The sequence below is a fragment of the Salmo salar genome, chromosome 01 (genome assembly GCF_965601325.2).
Source record: "Salmo salar chromosome 01, fSalSal1, whole genome shotgun sequence".
NCBI classification, from domain to species: domain Eukaryota; kingdom Metazoa; phylum Chordata; class Actinopteri; order Salmoniformes; family Salmonidae; genus Salmo; species Salmo salar.
The window spans coordinates 181563000-181575000 of NC_138291.1; the positions used below are offsets into that span (position 1 = coordinate 181563000).

Here is a 12001-nt window from a genome sequence, read left to right on the forward strand (position 1 = left end):
TGAGTATACCTATCGTATGGTAGTGGCAATACAAAAACCCGGCCGAACCTTCTACACATTGCAAAGTTTGTATTGTGAGCCTACAGTTCATGTGTTGCTGCCACGCTATGTTGTTGTCTTTAGGTCTCACTTTATTATCTAGTGTTGTTTCTTTTGTTATGATGTTTGTTTTGTCCTATTTTCATATTATTTTGTATTTTTAATACCAACCCCCCTCCCCCCTCATCCTCGCTGGAGGCCTTTTGCTTTTTGGTAGGCCGTCATTGAATATAATACTTTGTTCTTAACTGACTTGCCTCGTTAAATAAAGGTTAGAGCGAGAGAGAGAGAGAGAGTGTGTGTGTGTGAGAGAGAGAGAGAGAGAGAGAGAGTGTGTGATTGAGAGAGAGAGAGAGAGAGAGAGAGAGAGAGTGTGTGATTGAGAGAGAGAGAGAGAGAGAGAGAGAGAGAGTGTGATTGAGAGAGAGAGAGAGAGAGAGAGAGAGAGAGAGAGAGAGAGAGTGTGTGATTGAGAGAGAGAGAGAGAGAGAGAGAGAGAGAGAGAGTGTGATTGAGAGAGAGAGAGAGAGCGTGTGTGTGTGTGTGAGAGAGAGAGAGAGAGAGAGAGAGAGAGAGTGTGTGTGTGAGAGAGAGAGAGAGAGAGAGAGAGTGTGTGTGTGTGTGTGAGAGAGAGAGAGAGAGAGAGAGAGAGAGTGTGTGTGAGAGAGAGAGAGAGAGAGAGAGTGTGTGTGATTGAGAGAGAGAGAGAGAGAGAGAGAGAGAGAGAGAGAGAGTGTGATTGAGAGAGAGAGAGAGAGAGAGAGAGAGAGAGAGAGAGAGAGTGTGTGATTGAGAGAGAGAGAGAGAGAGAGAGAGAGAGAGAGTGTGTGTGTGTGTGTGAGAGAGAGAGAGAGAGAGAGAGAGAGTGTGTGTGTGAGAGAGAGAGAGAGAGAGAGAGAGTGTGTGTGTGTGTGTGAGAGAGAGAGAGAGAGAGAGAGAGAGTGTGTGTGAGAGAGAGAGAGAGAGAGAGAGAGTGTGTGTGATTGAGAGAGAGAGAGTGTGTGTGAGAGAGAGAGAGAGAGTGTGTGTGATTGAGAGAGAGAGAGAGAGACAGAGAGAGAGAGAGAGAGAGCGAGACAGAGAGAAGGGCGTATGGTATTAATCGGCCAAGCAGAAAGCCCCAGTCCAACCGACAGAGCAGACGAGGCAACGAGAGAGGCAGAAGAGAAGCCCGATTTCTCCAATGTCAACACTCTATTTTCTAAGGCAGTGAAAATATATACAGATAATTAACGGCATGATAGGACTTTTTCCTGCTGATTTTTGGTTGGAAGATTTATGTTGAACACACGGATATCAGATTCATTTTTTAATAGACCATCTGCCTACACACAGTCGAACCGGCTCAGCGGTGTACAGGCAGCGTGCGTGGGTAACGTCTACCGTACGATGGATGGTATTCTGTGTCAATGTCGATCGGTGTGACTAGCTCGAGTCAAGCGTTGAGTCACTGGATTGTTTCACCATGAAGGTTTATTTCTCGACACGTAACGTGAGTAGGCTAATCAACTAGTCATCGTACTGAACGGGCTTTCCTGTCACCGCCGGGTTGACACGGGGAAACCTTCGCTTGCTGTAAGTATATTTTAAGAATAATTATGATACACTATTATATTTTAAGAATGATTATGATACACTATTATATTTTAATAATAATTATGATACACTATTATATTTTAAGAATAATTATGATACACTCAATAATAGCGTATCCTACCGTATATGATCGTATGGATGTACTGTAGGCTATATGATAAAAATATGGTGCCAATATTCAACCTTATGCTATTCTTCTATACATTCACTCCCATGACAAGTCGTATTAAAATATATATATATAATGCAGTTATTATTAGAAACTGTAGGATAAATCATTTTATTGGGAGCCTAATAATAGTAAGGTGGTTCTCGCTTTCATTCATGTGTTACAGGTTATACATTCCTAAAACCATACGATATATCGACACTTTTAATTAGGATGTATACGGTATAGCCAACGCTTTTAATTAGGATGTATATGATCTATAGCCAACGCTTTTAATTGGGATGTATACGATATAGCCAACACTTTTAATTGGGATGTATACGATATAGCCAACACTTTTAATTAGGATGTATACGGTATATCGACCCTTTTAATTAGGATGTATATGATCTATAGCCAACGCTTTTAATTAGGATGTATACGATATAGCCAACGCTTTTAATTAGGATGTATACGTATAGCCAACGCTTTAATTAGGATGTATACGTATAGCCAACGCTTTTAATTAGGATTTATATGTGTAGAGGTTTCAATGATTAAAAGCAGGCTTGTTGCTTTTGAATTTTGAGCGAAAGTGAAACTATAGTTTTTTTTAATTCCCACTGTAGTCATATAAATCATATACAATGTATCTGTTTTGGTTTTTAAATCACATGGCGTATTATATGTAGAATCTACATTTATTTTCTATCTAACAGGTGGCCCGAATTCTTTATTGGAATATTTTTTTTTAACAGAAACACTTTCTTGGGAAATCTCCTAGTCTTCACAGCTAAAAGCCAACGGGACCATTTAAACCTTAAACTAATCAGAATATGAAGAGTCTGTCTCCCTGCGGCTAAAATGGATACCCCTTTCTACCACGACGAAGCCCCGGGTATTCCTCACAATTTCGGACAACACCATGCAGATTACCAACGTTACCAGGGCCACAAGATGATGAGTAAAAAAGTGGCACATAACTTCTCAGGAGGTTCCCACAGCAGCTCTGGTCTGAAACTGTTACAAAACCAGCCAGGGAGCAACTGCAACAGCAACCCTAATAACCTGGGAGGGATTAACAGCAACACAAACAGCTCCTTAATACCCGGCTGCTTGTCAGATATGAACCTTCTGAAGCTAGCCTCCCCTGACCTCGAGCACCTCATCATCCAGTCTAACCAGGGCTTGGTGACGACGTCTCCCGTCCCCAACCCTAACGGAGGTAACCCCTTCATGTACCGGAACAACGCCACTAACGAACAGGAGGGTTTTGCCGATGGGTTCGTCAAAGCCCTGGCGGATCTCCATAAACAGAACCAGCTGGTTGGATCTCCCATGTCCCCGTCCTCCTCTATACAAGGCCCCTACCAGAGGAAGCATCATGCCTGTAGGAGACCTGCCCATCTATACCAACCTCAGCAGCTACAACCCCAACCACCCCAGCCATATATCATCATCATACCCAGGGGGTCAGATGCCCGACGTCTACCCAGGCCACGGACCCCACGGACCCGGAGGCCAAGGGTCCCACCATCCCCACAACAGAGGCCCGGATGCCCCTCAGACTGTCCCAGAGGTCCCTCACCCTCCCGGGGACCCCACCTCCTCCCCTCCCTCACTGTCTCCGATCGACCTGGAGACCCAGGAGAGGATCAAAGCCGAGAGGAAGAAGCTACGTAACAGGATCGCGGCGTCGAAGTGTCGTAAAAGGAAACTGGAGCGGATCTCCCAGGCTAGAGGAGAAGGTGAAGGTTCTGAAGACCCAGAACTGTGACCTGACCTCCACCGCCTCGATACTGAGGGAACAGGTGGCCCAGCTCAAACAGAAAGTCATGAATCACGTCACCAACGGTTGCCAGATAGCAGTCAGTTCAGCCACCCTGCAGGCCAACAGCACCGGGGACAGGGAGAGCACCAGCTGCTGATCAATGGACTCTACTGTACAGGGATGAGGAGGGTTGTGATGATAAGTGAAATATGCTAACTACGTGAGGGGGTTGAGGAGAAGGGAGAATCCCACCTCTCTCTGCTAACTATGTGAGGGGTTGAGGAGAAGGTGAGAATCCCACCTCTCTCTGCTAACTACGTGAGATGTTGAGGAGAAGGGAGAATCCCACCTCTCTCTGCTAACTACATGAGATGTTGAGGAGAAGGTGAGAATCCCACCTCTCTCTGCTAACTACGTGAGGGGTTGAGGAGAAGGGAGAATCCCACCTCTCTCTGCTAACTACGTGAGATGTTGAGGAGAAGGTGAGAATCCCACCTCTCTCTGCTAACTACGTGAGATGTTGAGGAGAAGGTGAGAATCCCACCTCTCTCTGCTAACTACATGAGATGTTGAGGAGAAGGTGAGAATCCCACCTCTCTCTGCTAACTACGTGAGATGTTGAGGAGAAGGTGAGAATCCCACCTCTCTCTGACTGCTAACTACGTGAGATGTTGAGGAGAAGGTGAGAATCCCACCTCTCTAACCTCTACAAACATTTTGAGTTGTAGTAGTAACACAACAAGAAAAGTACATGGGACATTTTCACTTTTATTTTGCCCTCGCGCAGCCCTGAGAGTGACCAAAGGAACGTCTGCTCAATAGGAGAGAACCAGACTGACGGCTGCACTCTACAACACTGAACCAAGTAATCATTAGAGTGAGGAGCAGAGGACGTTGTTTCTCTAGTATGCAGTTCAGTAGGTCCAGGGTGCTTTGTGGCAAACAGGAATTCTAATAACGGAGAGAGTATGAAACATTCGGGGTTTCCCTAAGGGGGGGGGGGGGTTACCGTCCCGTCACCTCAGAACAAGAATTTCTACATTCTAGGTCATCTCTATGATCTTTTATTTATTTTTTTATCAAAAGACTGTTCTATGGTACTTTTACCTGAGTATTGTCAGTTATACTTGTCATTACCTGAGTATTGTCAGCTATATTGGCATTACCTGAGTATTGTCAGTTATACTTGTCATTACCTGAGTATTGTCAGTTATATTGGCATTACCTGAGTATTGTCAGTTATAATTGTCATTACCTGTGTATTGTCAGCTATAATTGGCATTACCTGTGTATTGTCAGTTATATTGGCATTACCTGAGTATTGTCAGTTATAATTGTCATTGCCTGAGTATTGTCAGCTATAATTGGCATTACCTGTGTATTGTCAGCTATAATTGGCATTACCTGTGTATTGTCAGTTATATTGGCATTACCTGAGTATTGTCAGCTATAATTTGCATTACCTGAGTATTGTCAGCTGTAATTGGCATTACCTGAGTCAGACGATAAGGTTACATCTGTAGTAAAGTGTGAGTTTGACTTTAGAACAATTTCAAAATGACAATTAACGGTACTAGGAGAATCTCGTGTGGCACCTCAAGGCCCTGAGCTTACTCATTCTAAACTGTAGTTTGAAGTTATGGGAATTAAAGCTTTTTCCAGCTTTTTCAACAAACAAAAAAAAGTAATTGATCAAAGTATCACAATGTTGTTGATCAACTCCATCGGTCGTAATAATGTGATGTAGATAAAAAGGTGCAGATTTATTTGTTTGAGTCACTTTAGTCTCTTGTATTGGAATATATTATCTGTCTGGTTAGAATTGTGCAATGTGTGTATGAAGATGACAGCAAAACCACCTCTTGAGTCTTTCAACTCTAAGGACTGGATACAATCCATATCGCCAAAGTATTGCCAAATATCCGCGTTACAGCTTGTTTGAACTTTAAAGGCAATGTTCCCGCGTTTGCAGAGACTGCATTCACGGTAAAAGCTGCATATGTCGGCTTAATGGGAAATTACCTTTTCATTTTAATACGGATCTTGCGGGATCCGGATTGAATCCAGACCTAAATGTGTTTTTATTAAATAACTGTGTTCATGTGAAACAGACAGAAGCTTCTGGTGATATAGAAATAGTTTAAAGAGATTTAAACCAATCACAACTTTGTAAGATAAACTTTATAGTAACAAAGATTACTATTGGTTGTCATTATGGAACATGGCTAATTCATTTTTGGAACCTTGGTAATTCATTTTGGAACCTTGGTAATTCATTTTGGAACCTCGGTAATTCATTTTGGAACCTTGGTAATTCATTTTGGAACCTCGGTAATTCATTTTGGAACCTTGATAATTCATTTTGGAACCTTGGTAATTCATTTTGGAACCTTGGTAATTCTGAAAGATTTTCCTACAACCAAAATACCTTTTGCACTGTTCTTCCTGTAATAATGCCGACCTATAGGTTTTAGTGTAGGAGTAAAATTATGTTCAATGTGGTAACATTGTGGATCAGTGCTGTGTTAACCTGAACTACACTGTGTCAGATACATTTTAGATAAACTTGTTGTGTTAATCGACGGACGGACGGACGGACAGACGGACGGACGGACGGACGGACGGACGGACGGACAGACAGACAGACAGACAGACAGACAGACAGACAGAAAGGGAAGAGGCTTCTTGAGAATGCAGCAAGCTACAATGAAGTAACAAGACAAGGGCTTTTAATCAATAGTAGATTGTGATTTTATTTCTTGTTTTAAAACATTTCTGGAACAATTTATTTATGCAAAATGTATCTTTGGTATTTATGTTTTTGGGGAAATGTGATATTGCACATAAATCAAAACATGAAATCTTGTCTGATATTTATCTGTGGTCTCAACATGGACTCTGTGTAGGCATGTTTCTACAAACTATTTCGTACTTTATTTAAAACGTTTTCCTATGATTGTCGATAAAGTATTTAAATCATATAATAAGCGCTCTATTTTCTACATGAATTAGCGTAACTTCTTCACAAAAAACAATGATTTAGTACAGTGGACCAACATGGCAACTTAAAGAAAACTGTTTTGTTGATTGATGCTTAAACATTTTTTTAAAGATTCGTTTAAATCTCTGTAAGTACTATTACATAGTTGGTGCACTGAATGTACTTTCCTGTAATTACAGTATATACATAAACAATGGTATTTATGTACACAGAGTGTACAAAACATTAGGAACACCTTCTTAATATTGAGTTGCACCCCCCCCCCCCCCCCCCCCTTTTTACCCTCAGAACAGCCTCATTTCGTCAAGGCATGAACTCTACAAGGTGTCGAAAGCGTTTCCACAGGGATGCTGGCCCACTGTTGACTCCAATGCTTCCCCACAGTTGTGTCAAGTTGGGTGGTGGATACATTGTTGATACACACGGGAAACTGTTGAGTGTGTAAAACCCAGCATCGTTGCAGTTCTTGACACACTCAAAACCGATGCGCCCGGCACCAACTACCATACCCCCGTTCAAAGGCACTTAAATATTTTGTCTTGCCCATTCACCCTCTGAGTAGCACACATACGCAATCCAATGTCTCCAATTGTCTCAAGGCTTAAAAAATCCTTCTTTAACGTGTCTCCTCCAACTCTTTCTACACTGATTAAAGTGGATTTAACAGGTGACATCATTAATGGGATCATAGCTGTCACCTGGATTCACCTGGTCAGTCTATGTCAATGGAAAGAGCAGGTGTTCTTAATGATTTGTCCACTCAGTAAATGTCTTAGTCTGGAGAGAAAAAAAAAAAAAACAATAATCAAGACAGACTTTAAATCTCTCAAATAATTTTTGTGAGCGTCAAGGAAAATATGTATTTTTTTTTTTTTACTTGAATAAGTCACAAATGATAATGATTATATTTTTGTACAAAATGTATTAAACGTTCTTAAAGTTCAATTATTGAGTGAAAAGGATGAGTAAACCTTCAGACTTGTTGGTCTGATTTTTATAGTTCCCTAATATACATGATTTATTGAGGAGGATATTTAAAATAATATTCTTTTGTATGTACTGAAGTAGGTGTGTGTACATAGGAACACTACTCTTTGTCGTGTAAAGTCATTTTGTGTGTCGATTTCAGTAAAATAGTATTCAAATGTTTCAAAGTCACATATTTGATTTTTTCCCCCTCCCAAGATAAGTCAGATAAAAGGTTGTTGATGGAACTAGGAAGGTTGTGTCTAAATTCAAATCGAACACTGTGTGTGGATCTTTCATTCCTGAAAAGGGCTGTTCCTCTTTGGGGAAAAGGTTTAACATGTGTTTCTGAGACTGTTTTTCATTTCGGTAACTGAGCCAATCTGAGAGATGTCTTTTTAATACATGTGAGGGAAGGAATGTCAAGTGGTAGAATCTACAAGCACTGTCTGTGTTTTGGTGCTGTATTGGTTTGATACATTTTTTCCAGTTAACCATGTGTTTGTTAGGCTAAAGCGATGATAACATTTTAAAAGACACTATTACAGGTATTTGGAGTGCAAAGATAACTAACGGAGAGATGACCTGATTTTAATTGTAAGCACCTGACCCCTCATGATCAAGCCAAAGATAATAGTTTATCAGCACATACACAATAACATGGAATAGTTCTTTGCAAAAGAGACATTGGTCTCAATGGGGACTTTGCTGCTTAAAAATGTTTAAAAAATGGTTTACAGTGTTGATTTGAGACAGCCATAGATACCCAAGTTGTAAGTGTAACAAGGTGTATGTGAGCGTTGAACTGCCTCCATCTGCCCAGAGGCCCACCAGACCCCCACCAGAGGCCCACCAGACCCCCACCAGAGGGCCACCAGAGGCCCACCAGAGGCCCACCAGAGGCCCACCAGACCCCCACCAGAGGCCCACCAGAGGCCCCACCAGAGGCCCACCAGAGGGCCCACGAGAGGCCCACCAGAGGCCCACCAGAGGGCCCACGAGAGGCCCACCAGAGGCCCACCAGAGGGCCCACGAGAGGCCCACCAGAGGGCCACCAGAGGGCCCACGAGAGGCCCACCAGAGGCCCACCAGAGGCCAACCAGAGGCACACCAGAGGGCCACCAGAGGCCCACCAGAGGCCCACCAGAGGCCAACCAGAGGCCCACCAGAGGGCCACCAGAGGCCCACCAGAGGCCCACCAGAGGGCCCACGAGAGGCCCACCAGAGGCCCACCAGAGGCCCACCAGAGGCCCACCAGAGGGCCACCAGAGGGCCCACCAGAGGCCCACCAGAGGCCCACCAGAGGCCCAGGTTTCTTGTTTTGTGGTACAGGTGGTTAGGCGCTCACCTCTGCACTGTAAGAGACAGTGTTTGACAAGCGGCTAACTTTTCTGAATAAAATGACTGCACATTGAAGATACAGCCATACATAAAGTTACTTGTAAAGGTAGACAAGTGGCTACAACCTTCTGAATAAAGTTAACAAAACATTGAAGATAAGTTGTGATTATTCACTACGACGACGATCATCACTATTACGTTGTAAAGGATCAACAAGGGTTTTAAAAGGGAAGTCAAGCTGCAGTTTATGACATCATATCCTGTTGAGCACTGACACAGCTGTTGGTGTGTACCCAAGGGGAAATTCTATGTCAGAGTGTGCGTCTGAAAATCGCACCCTAATACATGAATTTTCTATGGAATAGGGCACCATTTTGGGACAATAGCTGCCTGAATATAGTTGGCAGTACTACGAGAGGGAAACGTGACTATCGGCTACAGGGCGACTTGCCTTGGTTTAAACTGTTTTGTTTTGGTTTACAATTTGCTGTCTTCTTGAAAAAGTGTTCATTGTTTCCTTGAATGATTAAAAAAAAAATCAAAACAATAAAAGGATTATGTTTCTGAAACAGGAACATGTTTTTAATTGTTGTGTTGTCATCAAGAGAGAGCTATACTGTACACAGCTTAAACATATACCCCTCACTCTGTACTCTGCCAAATACTAATACACATTTTTAAATAGTAATACACATTGTTAAATAGTAGTACACGTTGTTAAATACTAATACACATTTTTAAATAGTAATACACATTGTTAAATAGTAGTACACATTGTTAAATACTAATACACATTTTTAAATAGTAATACACATTGTTAAATAGTAGTACACATTGTTAAATACTAATACACATTTTTAAATAGTAATACACATTGTTAAATAGTAATACACATTGTTAAATAGTAATACACATTGTTAAATAGTAATACACATTGTTAAATAGTAATACACATTGTTAAATAGTAATACACATTGTTAAATAGTAATACACATTGTTAAATAGTAATACACATTGTTAAATAGTAATACACATTGTTAAATACTAATACACATTGTTAAATAGTAATACACATTGTTAAATAGTAATACACATTGTTAAATAGTAATACACATTGTTAAATAGTAATACACATTGTTAAATACTAATACACATTGTTAAATAGTAATACACATTGTTAAATAGTAATACACATTGTTAGTCAGATGACGACATAGTTAAGCACCCAGTTATCTTTTGAAGTAACAGTATTTAACAGTTTTTTTCCCAACATGACAGAGCCAAAGGACAGTCCTGTAAGAAGGATGTGAAACAACTGTGAGATTGATTGACACAAAGTAGTCTTTACTAGTGATTGCACAAGCCACTAACCTGACGCAAAACCAAACCACATGGGGGGGGGGGGGGGGGGGGGGGGATCTTACGGTGTTTTACAGATTTACGCAAGTCATATCTCACAGAAAGTGACAAGTTGTCTGACCAAGAGACATGTGAAAGTATCTGTTCTTGGTATGGCTTCTGTAACTTTCTTATAGAGAACTTTATTTCAGATCCACTACTGGCTCTGGGCAAAAAAAATCCTTCTTTAACCTGTCTCCCCCTTCCCCTTCATCTACACTGACGGAAGTAGATTTAACAAGCGACGTCGATAAGGGTCAATAGCTTTCACCTGGTTAAGTCTATGTCATGGAAAGAGCTGGTGTTCTTAATGTTTTGTACACTCGGTGTAGATGCTTCTTACGAGAGAGACGATAGCTGAGTAATGGTGGCATTTTTTCGACTGAGCAGCCAGACTTGGTTAGACAACGATAACAGCCCCTTCTCTAAACCCCCATCCCTTTACTCTAGAGATAAGTCCCATGGGATTTTTTAGTGAGTCAGAAACTTGTTTTAAAGTGGAACTGCAGTCGCTGACGTGGCCTCGTTTGTTGGCTTGCTCCTCATGTAATGCTGGCGGCCATGACAGAAGCCAAACGTGAGTTGGCTTGGGGGTGTGGTGTCCTTGCCACCACAAAGACAGAGAAACTTGCCTGTAACTGTTTCCCCCCAATTAATCACAACAAGCAAACATCCTGCCAGCCTGGTCTCATAGACTAGTCGTAACATAGTAAACATAAATCCGTGACACTCAACATTAATATGATATGTTACACAATAAACTATCAAAATATAGAAAGTAGCACACTGCATGTATAATCTCCCAACAATTTAATGGGTATTTACCAACGTTTCGGCATCACTGTGCCTTCCTTCTAGCCATCGCCGATCCACTTTTCATTTTCCATTGGTTTTGTCTTGTCTTCCATCACACCTGGTTCCAATTCCATCAATTGCATGTTGTGTATTTAACCCTCTGTTCCCCCCCATGTCCTCGTCTGTAATTGTTTGGTGTAGTGCTTCTGCACGTCATGCTGGTTTTGTTTGACCCATTGATTGTATTGTTCTGTTGACGGTGGTTTATGGTTATTAAACACAACCGTTGTAAATCAGTTTCCGCTCTCCTGCCGCCAGTATCATCGCATTACAAATATACAAACTGCTCTGAGACCAGGTTGCTCCTGCAGGAAGAGTTCAATAACTACAGGAAGATGTATGGTGACATGCCGGAGGAAGCTTAATTTGTAATATGACAAGAATGTAATTGCTGAATTTATGTAGATAAACTTTCAAACAGGTCAATGTAGAATAAACCACTCTTTACATAAAACCATAGAAGCAGTGTCCTGGTAACATGACAATGTGCAACTTTCATGTTTCATTGTCATTCCCAGCTGATACAGATACTGTGCCAATCAGCATTTTGTCTGGTGGTAATGGGGTTACCATGGTAACATGTCAGAGTGTTCATACCTTCCTGTCTGCTGGTCATGGGGTTACCATGGTAACATGTAAGAGTGTTCATACCTTCCTGTCTGGTGGTAATGGTGTTACCATGGTAACATGTCAGAGTGTTCATACCTTCCTGTCTGCTGGTCATGGGGTTACCATGGTAACATGTAAGAGTGTTCATACCTTCCTGTCTGGTGGTAATGGGGTTACCATGGTAACATGTCAGAGTGTTCATACCTTCCTGTCTGCTGGTAATGGGGTTACCATGGTAACATGTAAGAGTGTTCATACCTTCCTGTCTGGTGGTCAT

General features: G+C 41.7%; 1 protein-coding gene across 1 annotated transcript; it reads left to right on the forward strand.

Moving 5' to 3' along the window:
* The first annotated feature begins 1141 nt into the window (after window positions 1–1141).
* On the forward strand, window positions 1142–9448 carry LOC106572830 (transcription factor Jun). Its single transcript, XM_014147340.3, is given in 4 exon segments — window positions 1142–1614; window positions 2503–3160; window positions 3162–3515; window positions 3517–9448. Coding segments are annotated over 3 exon segments (1062 nt in total). The 5' UTR covers window positions 1142–1614; window positions 2503–2647; the 3' UTR covers window positions 3712–9448.
* The last annotated feature ends 2553 nt before the right edge of the window (window positions 9449–12001 follow it).